At 43.0% G+C, this 13,021-nt stretch overlaps 1 protein-coding gene across 2 annotated transcripts in view; it reads left to right on the top strand.

The window, feature by feature from the left end:
* The window catches only part of Plce1 (phospholipase C epsilon 1), a 234,927-nt gene that overhangs the window by 211,202 nt on the left and 10,704 nt on the right, over positions 1-13,021 (top strand). For both annotated transcript variants that reach the window (XM_042689538.1, XM_042689537.1), the window contains exons 22-26: positions 2,326-2,457; positions 3,835-4,125; positions 9,507-9,670; positions 10,769-11,030; positions 11,445-11,563. In XM_042689538.1, the coding sequence (XP_042545472.1) occupies positions 2,326-2,457; positions 3,835-4,125; positions 9,507-9,670; positions 10,769-11,030; positions 11,445-11,563 (968 nt within the window). The remainder of the gene's footprint in view (positions 1-2,325; positions 2,458-3,834; positions 4,126-9,506; positions 9,671-10,768; positions 11,031-11,444; positions 11,564-13,021) is intronic.

The following is a 13,021-nucleotide window of genomic DNA, read 5'->3' as shown; positions in this document are numbered from 1 at the left end:
AGTGTTTGATTCTTGGTTACATTTAGCAGTTATATCTACCTACTTTTTTTCCTCCTTCTAACTGAAAAAAGAAGGAAGACATGTTGTTGTTGTTTGGGGGGGGAGGGTGTGTGTGTGTTCTGTGTGTGGGGGGGGGGGGTGTTCATGCGCACGGACGCGTGCTGCTCCTGGGGCTTAATCTCAGGGCCTGTGTACTGTCCCTGAGCTTCTTTTGCTCAAAGCCAGTGTTCTACCACTTGAATCACAGTTCCACTTCTGGCATTTTGCTGACTAAATGGAGATAAGAGACTTGTGGACTTTCCTGTTTGGACTGGCTTTAAACTGTGATCCTCAGATCTCAACCTCCTGAGTCGCTAGGATTACAGGCATGAGCCACTGCTGCCTGGCTAGAGCATGGTATTTTAATCATACAATTTTACTTACTTAGTTTCTGGATGCTTCCTAGCAATGCTGGGCTCTACATACACCATGGCCTTTTCTGTTGCAGACCTTTGCTCAGATGGAGCACATTCAACCTGACCCATCCTTCCTTCTCCCATTTGCCACTGTCTAGATTCCAAAGCCAAGGGCCTTTGTGAAGTATCTAAGATCCTTCAACCCCCTCATGGTGTCTCCTTTCAGTGAGCTCTTTGCATCCATACTTAGGTAATTAGACATGCACTTAGGTACCTCCTATGTCTTTATTTCCCAGTTAGGCGTACAGCCATGCTGAGTATTGGTGGTTCACACCTGTAATCCTAGCTGCTCAGGTGGTTGAGATCCAGAGGGTTGCAGTTCAAAGCTAGCCCAGGCAGAAAAATCCATAAGACTCTACCTCCCAAATAACCAGCAAAAGGTTGGGATGGAGGCATGGCTCAAATAGTAGAACACAATCTGAGTGAGTAAGCAGAGTGTGCAAAGCCTTGAGTTCAAACCCCATTGCCAGCAAGAGAGAGGGAAGAGGGTGTTAATTGCAACCAGTATCCCCAGCACTACAGGAAAAATAAAGCATATAACCAAGAGAAATATATTAGTGACAAGATCATTGGTCAGAATCTAGAGCTATTGTCTATCTCAGACTTTGACCAAAGCAAATTTCTCTCGTGAGACAGTTTTTTCACTCTATACTTTTTCATTGTATACTTTAAAACACTGTTCTGTCCTGTTTCTTCTGTGAGGTTCTTGGAAGGTATATTTTCATCTCAAAAAGACCTAAGACTGCTGCACCTTAGTGGTACAAAATTACAGAGGATGGGAGTGATTTGGAGACAACTCTGGCCTCCCTGCAGCTTTGAACTCACTCTTCTTACAGTGCAGCCAGGTCCATGTGGTATGCATTCATTTCCTCATTCAGCAAAGACATACTGAGTTCCTGCTGTGCACCAGGCACTGGGCCAGGCAGGAAGGATCCAGGGAGTGGTTGGAACAGGAATGAGAAAGAAAAGCCATCAAATTTCATTGTTATAATATATTTCCCATTGCATCCTCAGATGAATCTTAAGAATGAGTTCCTACATTCACAGCCATTTTGTAAATAAGGGATCTGATGAGTAAAGAAGATGGGGCTCAGCCCAGGCTTACATCGGAGAATTGAGCTTGGGCTTGTAATCATTCTTTCTCTCCTCAAAAGAGAGTAATTAGCCTCTAGTAATTTAATATTGATTTTAGCACTTTCTTTTTATGCCATTAAAAAAAAAAATCTTTCAGAGTTGGGCATGGTGACTAATGCTTGTAATGCCAGCACTGAATGGAGGCAGGAGATTATTAGTTCAAGGACAGCCAGGCACTCCTGGCTCAAACCTGGAATCCTAGCTACTCAAGAAGACTAAGATCTGAGGATTGTAGTTTCACACCAACTGGGACAGGAAAGACTGTGAGGCATTATCTCCAGTTAACCAGCAAAAGCTGGAAGTGGAGCTGTGGCTTAAGTGGTAGAGCACTAGCCTTGAACAAAAAGCTAAGGGACAGTGCTGAGATCCTGAGTTCAAACCCCACAACTGGCACAAAAAAAGAAAAAAAAAAAGAAAAGTTCAAGGCTAGTCCAGGCTGCATCTTAATTAACCTCCCCAAACAAAAGGCCTTTAGGTTCAACTCCGATGTGTGTGGCATGCGTGTGATAGTTTGTGATTCTTCCATAATAAGCATATAATTCTTATTGCATTTGTCTGCAGGGATTAAAAAAAACTGATAAAATAATTGTCTATAATACTACAAATGCTCGTAGGTCTTCTGTGCTGAGTTCCAAGGGAGTCGTAGGACTTCAAATAAACATTAAACAAGGATGGAAAATGTTGAGTTCCCTTGCCTGTAGTTTTTGGCTTATTTATTTTCATTTTATGGGAACAGGCTTGTCAACTTTAAATTCATCTGGCTCTAGCAGAGGAAAAGAAAGGAAAAGCAGGAAGTCCATTTTTGGCAACAATCCTGGCAGAATGAGCCCAGGGGAGGCGACATCATTTAACAAAACATCTGGAAAAAGTAAAGTCACCTTCTTCCAACAGCTTTGCCTGATCCTGCATGCTGGATGGTTCACATATTTCTCTGTCTATGCACTTCCCTTTCATTTGAAAATTCATTTTCGTGTGCTTGTATGAATGTTCACATCATCTAAGGGTTGCACCGAAGTTTTACATTGCTAATCTATTCTTTTAACTCACTAAGGACAGCATTTCGCTGAGGACATTCTACTGTCCTTTAACTCAGAAGTAGAAGTTGGAGGCACCTTGGAACATTCTAGTGGTTCTTGGAACTATGTTCTTTATCCAGAAGATATATTATTTCTAATTACTTTTGATTGTGAAAGTAATAAATTCTCCTAGTTAAAAGCTCTAGCAATACAGAAGATTAGTAAAATGCCTTTCTACTCACAGTATCCTGGTGCTCCTCTCCAGAGGTAACTACTGGGAAGTTTATTGTGTTCTCAAGAAAAATAAAATCATTTTTAAGATAATCCAACTGGGATATAACTGAACATACTTGTAAAACTTTTATACTTGGCTATAAAATTTCCCATAACATACGTCTGTCTTTTTCTGTGACCTGTGTTATATTCCATTGTGTTGCTTTGCTATCATTTATTTAACCTTAAAATCATTGATACATAGAGACTGTTCTCTAGTTTTGTTTTCCATGGGTCTTATATCCTTGTCCATGTATTGTTGTATATTTGGGCAAATACACACACGACAAATAACTTTACATTGGAGATCCTATTCGTATTTTATTTTTGGTGCTGGAAATAGAACCTAGGGCTAAACATGGGCTTTCCCATTGAGCTCCATCCCAGCCTGCCACTATCATTTTAAAACTCAGTAGCTAGCCAGGCACCTGTGGCTCATGCCTGTCTGTAATCCTTACTACTCAGGAGCCTGAGATCTGAGGATTGAGGTTTGAAACCAGCCTGGGCAGGGAAGTTGGTAAGACTCTTATCTCCAATAAACCACCAAAAAAGCTGGAAGTAGAGCTGTGCCTCAAGTGGTAGAGGGCTAGACAAAACTCAGGGACAGCTTATAGGCTGAGTTCAAGCCCTAGGACCTGCATGCGCGCGCGCGCGCGCACGCACACACACACACACACACACACACACACACACACAAATATCTCAATAACCACCATTCTGTTTCAAATAGGTGACCTAAGAACTTGTCACAAGTAAAATTCAAAGACATATTCTGACATATTCATGTCTTCTTGCTGTTTATGGGGTTGTCATTCTGGCTTGTCTTTCTTTAAATATATATATAATATATGTAATATATAATATGTGTATGTATATGTGTATATATAATATATATAAATATACAGAGAGAGAGATAGAGAGATATTAATCTGAGGCTAATCTTTTGGGGGGTTTAGGTTCCCTTGAAGGAGTTCGACAGACCTGGGAGGAATCTTCTTCCCCTCTCAATCCAACAACATCCCTCAGCGCTATCATTAGGACGCCCAAATGCTATCATATCTCATCACTGAATGAAAATGCCGCCAAACGTCTGTGTCGCAGGTATTCTCAGAAACTGATCCAGCACACTGCCTGTCAGCTGCTGAGGACTTACCCAGCCGCCACCCGCATCGACTCCTCCAACCCCAACCCACTCATGTTCTGGCTCCACGGGATCCAGCTTGTGGCGCTCAACTATCAAACTGATGGTAATCTCACCTCTGCATCCCACTGTTCAGTAAATGTGCTTTCAAGAACGTCCATTTGAGGGCCACAAAGGAGCCATAAGAGCTCATGTATGTGCCCGGGTAAAGGCACAGAGGGTGTAAAAGAGAAGTCTGTGGTGCCCCTGATGGTTCCAAGGAGATAAAAACATTCAAAGATGGGGCTGGGAAGTTGGCTCAGTGGTAGAGCACTTGCCTTGCATGCCTGAGGCCCTGGGTTCGATTCCTCAGCACCACATAAGCAAAAAAGAAAAAAGCCAGAAAGGGGCGCTGGGGCTCAAGTGGTAGAGTGCTAGCCTTGAGCTGAAGAGCTGAGGGACAGCACCCAGGCCCAGAGTTCAAGCCCCACGACCCGACCCCAAAAAAACAAACAAACAAAAACATTCAAAGAGGGTGATGAGCCTTTTTCAAACCACTTTGTAAATACAGATTGCCCTTGATAGAGCTGTATTCAACTATACGATGTCCCAAAAGCTCTTCAACTCACTACCCTTCTGCCTCAGCCTCCCAACACTAGGATTACAAATGTCCAGCACTATACAGGTGGACCATGGGGAATTCTTGACTTTAATGACCTCATATAATCTTTACAAAATGCTAAGTAGTGGTACTGTTAGAATCCTCATTCTCTAGTTGAGCAAAGCAAGGCAGTGGTTACTTTGGCTGTGCCCCAGTGCCTCATACCTGTAGTCCCAGCTACTCAGGAGGCTGAGATCTGAGGATTAGTTTGAAACCAGCCCGGGTGGACAAATCCAAAAGACTCTTATCTCCATTTAATCAGTAAAAAGCCAGAAGTGGAAATACATCTCAAGTGGTAGAGCTAGCTTTGAATGGAAAATGCTAAGCAAGAGCAAGAGGCCCTGAGTTTAAACCCCAGTACCAGTGTGAGTGTGGGTGCGCATGCACACACACACACACACACACACAATTACTTTGTTCAAGTTTGCAAGATGGCTTATAATAAATTCAAGTTCTCTGGGAACATGAGCAATAAAGCAGTTTGTTTCCCCCTAGTTATGAAAGGAGCAGGGAGCTATAGAAGTGAGGGAAGAGCAGATAAAGGGAATCTTTCCTAGAAGTTCCTACAAAACCTCCTTCAGAGGAGCAGTGAGTAGCCATCATTCATTTTATGAATGATGAACTGAATCTGACCTTCACTAACCATGCCAGCCATAAGTCACAGCAAAGCCCTCTCTAGCTGAAGTCAAACCACAGCATTATTTCTGGCATCAACTAGCTACTTTGCACTGGGGGCGCTGGTACCCACTGGTGGCTGACCCCAGAGACACCTGGCTAGAGATACGGGCCATGTTTTCTTTTGCCCTTGTTTATATTTGTTTTTTTTCAATTGGAATGAATGAGATGATGCTTAGCATAGCACCTGGCAGAAAGGAAGCACTTCCGTGTTGGCTGTCCTTGAGTGTGCATAGTATGTTATTAAAACAAAAAACAAAAACACTATGGTTGGGACTCACAAATGGAAAGAAGGTTGAGATACTTTCAAAGTTGCAAATGTTTTCATTCCCATGTCTTTTCCATCTTTCCTGAGTAGGTTCACCTCTCTGATTCTGTCTGTTCACTGGCACTCCTGGTTATTACGATACTGAAATATTTTTAAGTACACTAAAATAAGTAGCAAAAACACATTTCCTCAAGGAAATGAGAGTGCATTTGGTTTTGGATGTGCCTTTTGTCCTGAAATACCAAGCCTGAACCAGACACTCTGGCTCCACTGGTCGCAAAGAGAGTCCAGGCTGAAGGGAACATGAAGAATTGTTACTCCCCACACCCACCCTCACTACACTCCACACACAGAAGCTGCAGCCAGTGTGCCATCCAGCCCTAAAGCCTGGAGCTAGGGGCTCCTGTTGGAGCTGCCCCACTCAGAGGAGGCAAATGACTGTTCAGTGTTCTCTGGACAGCTTTCTGCCCAGGGAGTGAGTGCTGTCCTCTAAATCCCTCAACCTGGATTAACCATCTCCCTTGCTGCACAAGGGTACAAGCCCCCTACAGTGTCAGCATTCTCATCTGTAATGATGGCCTTCCTTTTTGCAAATTGGGATTAGAGCCTCACCAGCACCTTGCACACAACACTCAATATATGCATGCTGCCCTGAGCTGAGTCAGACTATTTCTATTGGCCCCCACTGCAGTCTGAGCCTGTGGTTCTTTATTGCTTTTTGGTTTGATTTCTTCTAGGTACTCCCAGGTAGTCTGTGAATTGCAAGTCCACATAGACCTATAGGAGTTAACATTGTAATAACCAATTTTTCATTGATGGAAAGAATTCCTAAGTCAGGAAGTACTTGATTTCCCATGATCCTTCTTAGTGTCCTCTAGCCTCCCAATTTGCCACTGAGATAGATCATCTGCCCAGCCATTTCCTGGATGTCAAGGGACACTGATGCTCCAACGAGGTGTCTATGACCATAGGACCAAAGATTTCTTCTGATCTCAACTCCAAAAATGTCAGAAGTGTGGAATCCATACAATCAGAGGTTCACACTGCATAAAATCAACTCCTGAGTGTGGAAATTGACCCGAGGCTGGTATGCAAAGTCTTTGTGACTGCTGGCAATGGCCCCTCTGAGTTCTTTCCATCTGGGGCAAAATGATTCTTGCTTCACATACAGAACCTTCAAGTGTTTAAACATGCATCCCTAGTGAGAAGAAAAGCCTCTTTTTTTCTTTTACATTTTTTTTTTTTGGTTGGTCGTGGGGCTTGAACTCAGAACCTGGGCACTGTCCTTGAGCTTTCTTTGCTCAAGGCTAGCACTCTACCACTTGAGCCACAGCGCCACTTCCAGCCTTTTCTGTGTATGTGGTGCTGAGGAATCGCACTCAGAGCCTTATGCATGCGAGGCAAGCACCCTACCACTGAGCCCTGTTCCCAGCCCCAGAAAAGCCTTTCTAAAAAAAAACATTTACTGTACTTGTTTGAAGATAGCCACACTTTTTATGCCTTTCCTGGATCCCAAATATAAAGGCAAATATTTCTGAAGAATCGTATTTCCTTAATACAGCACTTGAAGTGAATATAAGACCATGAAGGCAACGATATTTTTGTTCTAACATAATATGCATTGATTCGGAAGGTTAGTTAACTGATTTGTGCATATTCTTTTATTTGGTTAGAATGATGGCCTATATTTGAATAGAATGAAGGCTATATTTGAGGTCTCCTCTTAGTTCAAGCTGAGTACAGTTTTTCCATATCAGGTTGCCACATGTGATCTTCATTCAAAAAAAAAAGTTTTGGAAAGCTTTGAGGCTAGACACTGTGCTAATGAGCTCAGACTTCAAACCTGAAAGAAAATTGGTTAAGTGTGAGCTGCTATTGCTCTTGTTAGTAATACAGGCTTAGTATCTCTGAGGCTAAAAGCCTGAGATGAGTATTTTTCAGACTTTGGAGTATTTATATCTGTGTAATGAGGACTCAGGTGTAAAGATGAAATTCATTTTTGTTTCCCATGAACCTTTAATTCACATACCTTGAAGGAAATTTTACATTTTTAGTGCCCTTGTGTTTGGCTGTTGGCAGTCACAAGGGCAAGGATGATGGCACAAATAAAAACCCAAAAGGGTAGTCCAAAAGTTTCATCTTTTGCATATTTTCATATTAGAGATACTAAATTTTCAGATAAGGGTAAATGTCCATTTCACATTTATTTACCCAGGCCATGAAAGCTCATTTGCTTTTCTCTCTCTCTCTCTCTCTCTCTCTCTCTCTCTCTTTCTTTCTCTCTCCCCGTCACCTTAGCCATGTCTGTTTCTCTGTCCCAGAATGGTTAGAGAAGTGATTTTTTTTCTTCCATTAGCACTGGAAGAGGCCTGGCAGATGAGGGGCCATGCACTAACGTGTCAGAAGAGACTGAAGCCCAAAGAGCTTCGAATGCCTAACATCTCTTACCCCAGCAATTCCTGCACACAATCTTGGCCAATCAATGACACCCAAGACACAGGGTAGAGGCCAAGTTCTTGTTGCTCCAAGGCGCCTAGCACATTGTTGTTTGATGTTGGTCCATGGAGCAGAGTTCATTCCGCACATGGAAGGAATCTATCCGAGGGAACATTCGTCAGGTGTGTCTCATAAACGCTTTGCCTGTTGGGACATTTTCCATACAGACTTGAGCCATCAGAGGAACATGTGAAAGAGGAAGAGTTCTGAAGCTGTACAGGAATTCAGTCATCCCTCAAAGAACTGTGCCAAATAAAGTTTGGCCACAAAACACTCGACCTTTCTGTTAGGGTTCACAGAGTTTATGATTGAAGGGATTGGGGACATGATGTGAATCATATGCAATGATTTTTTTTTCATATTTAACTACAACAGAAAAAAAAGAGGTAAACCTAATTTTATGGGTTGAAATAAAGATTTCAGAAAAAAGTTGGATTTTTTTTTTGGCTATTGTTCATTCTTGTATCGTTAAGATTTTATCTTACCTTTGAACTAGTGGGAATTGGCCATAAAATTGTCTGCATGGTTCAGTGTTTGGAGACAAAAAAAAAAATGGAATGATTCCTTTCCATAATTCTGTATAAAATGAGGCATTTTTGCAAGATGTTTCAGATAGATGAAGTAAACTTGTAAGATGAGGGTTTTTTGGTTGTTGTTTTGTCGGTTATGGGGCTTGAACTCTGGGTCTGAGCGCTGTCCCTCAACTCTTCAGCTCAAGGCTAGCACTCTACTGCTTGAGCCACAGTGCCACTTCCCGTTTTCTGGTGGTTAATTGGAGATAAGAGTCTCATGGACTTTCCTGCCGGGCTGGCTTTGAACCGTGATCCTCAGATCTCGGCCTCCTGAGTAGCTAGGATTACAGGCGTGAGCTACCGGCGTCCAGCTTGTTTTTTTGTTTTATAAGCAAGGCACCTTCTGTTAGGCACCTTAAGCAAGGCAGTTACTAGTAAGGCTGAGATCTGAGGATTGCAATTTGAAGCCAGCTTGGGCAGGATGGTCTATGAAACTCTTATCTCCAATTGATCACCAAAAAGCCAGGAGTGGAGCTGTAGATGTAGTCTCAAGTGGTAGAGCACTAGCTTTGAGTGAAAAGGGTAACAGCACCCAGATCCTCAGTTCAAGTCCCAGAACCTGGGAATAAAAAAGGAGCTTAGAAATGGTAGAACCTAGTTTGATATTGGTATAGACTCTTCTGGAAGACAGAGCTTTTTTTTTTTTAATCATTTCCTGCTATCTGTGGTAGGCAGCATTACATGGCACACAGCAGGTATCCATTATCTATGGAATGAGAGGCTGATCCTTTCTCCATACTTGATCCTTCAAAAGATGACCACAAAGTTCCTTTGAGCTTTAAATTTATAACACTTAGGCTACAAAGTAATAAGCAGTTTGGGCTTTTGTTTTGCAGATCTCCCGTTACATTTAAACGCTGCAATGTTTGAGGCAAATGGTGGCTGTGGCTATGTTTTGAAGCCCCCAGTACTGTGGGACAAGAACTGCCCCATGTATCAGAAATTTTCTCCACTGGAAAGAGATCTAGACAGCATGGACCCTGCCATCTATTCCTTAACTGTAAGTAGGACAAAGCTGGCATGGCCCAAGTCATTCAGATTTCATGCCCACATCATGTCTTTATCTCCCAGAAAGCAGTGGCTGTGGTAAGGTGAACTGTGGTCAAGTAGTGGGTCTGAGGAACTCCTTGCTTCACCTGATGGCCTAAAGATGGATGTTCTACTTTCGGGGGACCCCAGAATCATAACTAGGAGTACACCCCATAAATGCAGAGCTCCTTGTTAAGCCAGTTCACCTTAAGCTCCAACAAGCTCTAGGGGTAGACAAAAGGCACCAAATGACTACAATGAAGCACCTTCCTTGCTTCTCCTTTAACCGTTCTTTGTGCTTTTTGCCACCTAAATAATTTAGTCAGGACTCCAAAGATTCACTGTAAAAACAGAAAACTGGTAGCTCATTGCCCATTTCTATGTCCCCGTTCTTTGGCTCCCTCTTAGCTAGCCAAAGGGGGCGGGGGAGATCTGGGGGCATAAATCAAAGGGATGAGGCCATTTCTTTTCTGCATCTTTAGCTCATGTCCTTTTTTCTCTCCAAAGAAGTCTGTTCATGACACCCTACATCCCTGCAACAGCTCCATTCACACATTTCCTACCATCAAAACTCTTAGCCCAAGACAAGGGATTTGTATCTCCTTTTCTATTTGACCAGTTTTGCTGAGTTGAGTATAGTTTGTTTACAGAAGGCTACAGATGAATATTTAATAGAATATTGCCACTTGCTCAAAAACTAAACTGTTAAAGACAATTTGACTTAGGGTTGGGAAAGATGGGAGAGAATGGTGGAAAGGATGACATTGCTTAAGATGCATTGTACTCATAAACTGATACTTTGAATTGAAACTCCTTTGTGAGAACTGTAATTTCATGTTACTGCTTGGATTTGATGCTATTGGAAAGTGAATGCTGTTGACAAAATAGACTGTTCACATGATCCCAGTCATGTGATTTCCTGATGACAGTCACTTGTATTGGCTTTACTGTTTTATTCATCATTCACCTTGTCTATTCCTGCATTCTTTGTGGAGGGAGTTGGGAAATCCAGAGTTTGTTTCCTTCTCTGTCATCTTCTTTGACCTTGATCCTTTTTCTTCTCCTGCAGATTGTCTCAGGCCAAAATGTGTGCCCTAGTAACAGCACAGGAAGCCCCTGCATTGAAGTTGACGTACTGGGCATGCCCCTGGACAGCTGCCATTTCCGCACCAAGCCCATCCATCGAAATACTCTGAACCCCATGTGGAACGAACAGTTCCTGTTCCGAGTTCACTTTGAAGATCTCGTATTTCTTCGTTTTGCAGTGGTGGAAAACAACAGTTCAGCAGTAACTGCTCAGAGAATTATTCCACTCAAGGCTTTAAAACGAGGTAGACTTCAATCCCCAAGTAGCATCCTTGGCATTGTCAAAACAAGCATGAAGTAGAAATGACAGTGAGAAGGGGGAGAACTGGGGTTTGATTGTAGTTGGCAGTGCTGCCTGGTGCAAGTCCAGTGTTGTATCAGGGTGGGTATTGGGTGTGGAGCAGGGGAAAGATTGGGTGATCCTGGGCAGGAGTTGGCTTTGATGTGGCACTCAGGGACTTTGGCATCTTGCACCTGACTTGTGCATTGTTCCAGGAACTCTGACCTGCTAAGGAATCCTCTGCTGTTCTTGGTAATGATATGCAGATTGCAATTTTAAGGTCATATTCCTACCTGCCAATTATTGACTTGCAGAGTATCTTCTTTCAGACCTCTGTAGTGCATGGTTAACGGGCTTCCCTACCTCTGCATTATTCCAGGATATCGACATCTTCAGCTGCGAAATCTCCACAATGAAGTCTTAGAAATCTCTAGTTTATTTGTAAGCAGCAGAAGAATGGAAGAAATTTCCTCTGGCAGTACTGTGCCAGCCTCTTTGGTAATTGTTCTCTTTCATTACTCAGCATACTTTTACGTCAGAGGTGGACTCTCCTGTAGTTCAGTAAAGTGGCCAATGAATCATTAATTAGGTAGCTGTAGAAATAACAACATGTTTATCCATTTGATCACATTTGTATCAATTTTATACTTTTGCATAGACCTAGAGAGCTTTGGGAAGGCTCCTTGTGCTGGCAGTAGCACTGGTTTACATTACCCTACCTTCACTACCACATCTCGGTAGCCTGCTTTCTTCTCTGGTCTTTTCTTTCCCTCATCCCTGTCAATTTCTTCTCTGTCTTTACCCCTGACTGTGTTTTCTCCGCTTTTCTTCTTTCCCCTTTTGTCATACTACAACCTTGTACACTTTTTAATCACCTGGGAGCTTCAAAGTCCTTGTTGCCAGATACCAGTGGGTCACATCTGTAACCCGAGCTACTAGGAGACAGAGATTTGAGGATCATGGTTTGAAAGTCCTTGAGACTCTCTATCTCCAGGTACCACTCAAATGCATGAGTTACCACATTCAGGTACCACTTGAGAGTGGTGGGTCAGTTGTAGAGGACCAGCCTTGACTGAGAAATCTAAGCAAAAGCATGGAGCTCTGAATTCAAGCCCTTGTACTCACACACACACACACACACACACACACACACACACACACACACACTCAAAAGATACAATTCAGAAAGGATACAGAGGAGAGAGTATGTGAGGAGGGGTGCGCAGAGCCTTTGCATGCTCTCTAGGCCACCCTCTGAGGACCTGGACATATTCACCAACCCAAGGCTCTAGAAACCCATCATTTAGGGTTGTCAGGGAGGTTTCCTGAAGTAGCAAGATTGATGAAATCACTGGCCATTGGTGCTTAACGCAATCTCCACCCTTCTCCCTCCCTTTCCCATCTCCTGTCTGACAGTAGTCTCACCCCCTAATCATGCCTTAGTCTATCAGCCACCAGTCATCTCATTAGCAACAGGAAACTTTCATCACATCCAAGATCTCAAGGGTCTTAGGAGCTATGTGCTAGGAGCCAGGGACCAACACCTAATACTTATTTTGTATTATATCCAACCATGGCATTCTTGGAGTTCTTAGCTGCAGCGTATGAGCTTAGCAACTCTGTATTCATTGACCCTCGAATTCTAAAGCCAGTAACAACACTAGACATCTCCCTGTGCCCTTTGACTTTCAGATCCAGTCTTCACTGTCCAGTCCTACTGCTTTAGCCCTCGCTCATTCTCACCTTGCCATGGCAGTGAATTCCCAACTGGTCTCTTTACTTCTGGGTTTGGCCTCCTCTGTCTGTCTTCATTTAAGACCTCCCAGGCAGATCTAAAACCTAAATCCGGATATGTTATTCCTCATTAGAAATCTTAATGTGGGGCTGGGAAGGTGGCTCAGTGGTAGAGTGCTTGCCTAGCATGCATGAAGCCCTGGGTTCCAATCCTCAGTACCA

This window comes from Dipodomys spectabilis, unplaced genomic scaffold (assembly GCF_019054845.1).
Source record: "Dipodomys spectabilis isolate Male_0828 unplaced genomic scaffold, ASM1905484v1 ptg000125l, whole genome shotgun sequence".
NCBI classification, from domain to species: domain Eukaryota; kingdom Metazoa; phylum Chordata; class Mammalia; order Rodentia; family Heteromyidae; genus Dipodomys; species Dipodomys spectabilis.
This window is presented reverse-complemented; position numbering and strand designations above follow the sequence as displayed.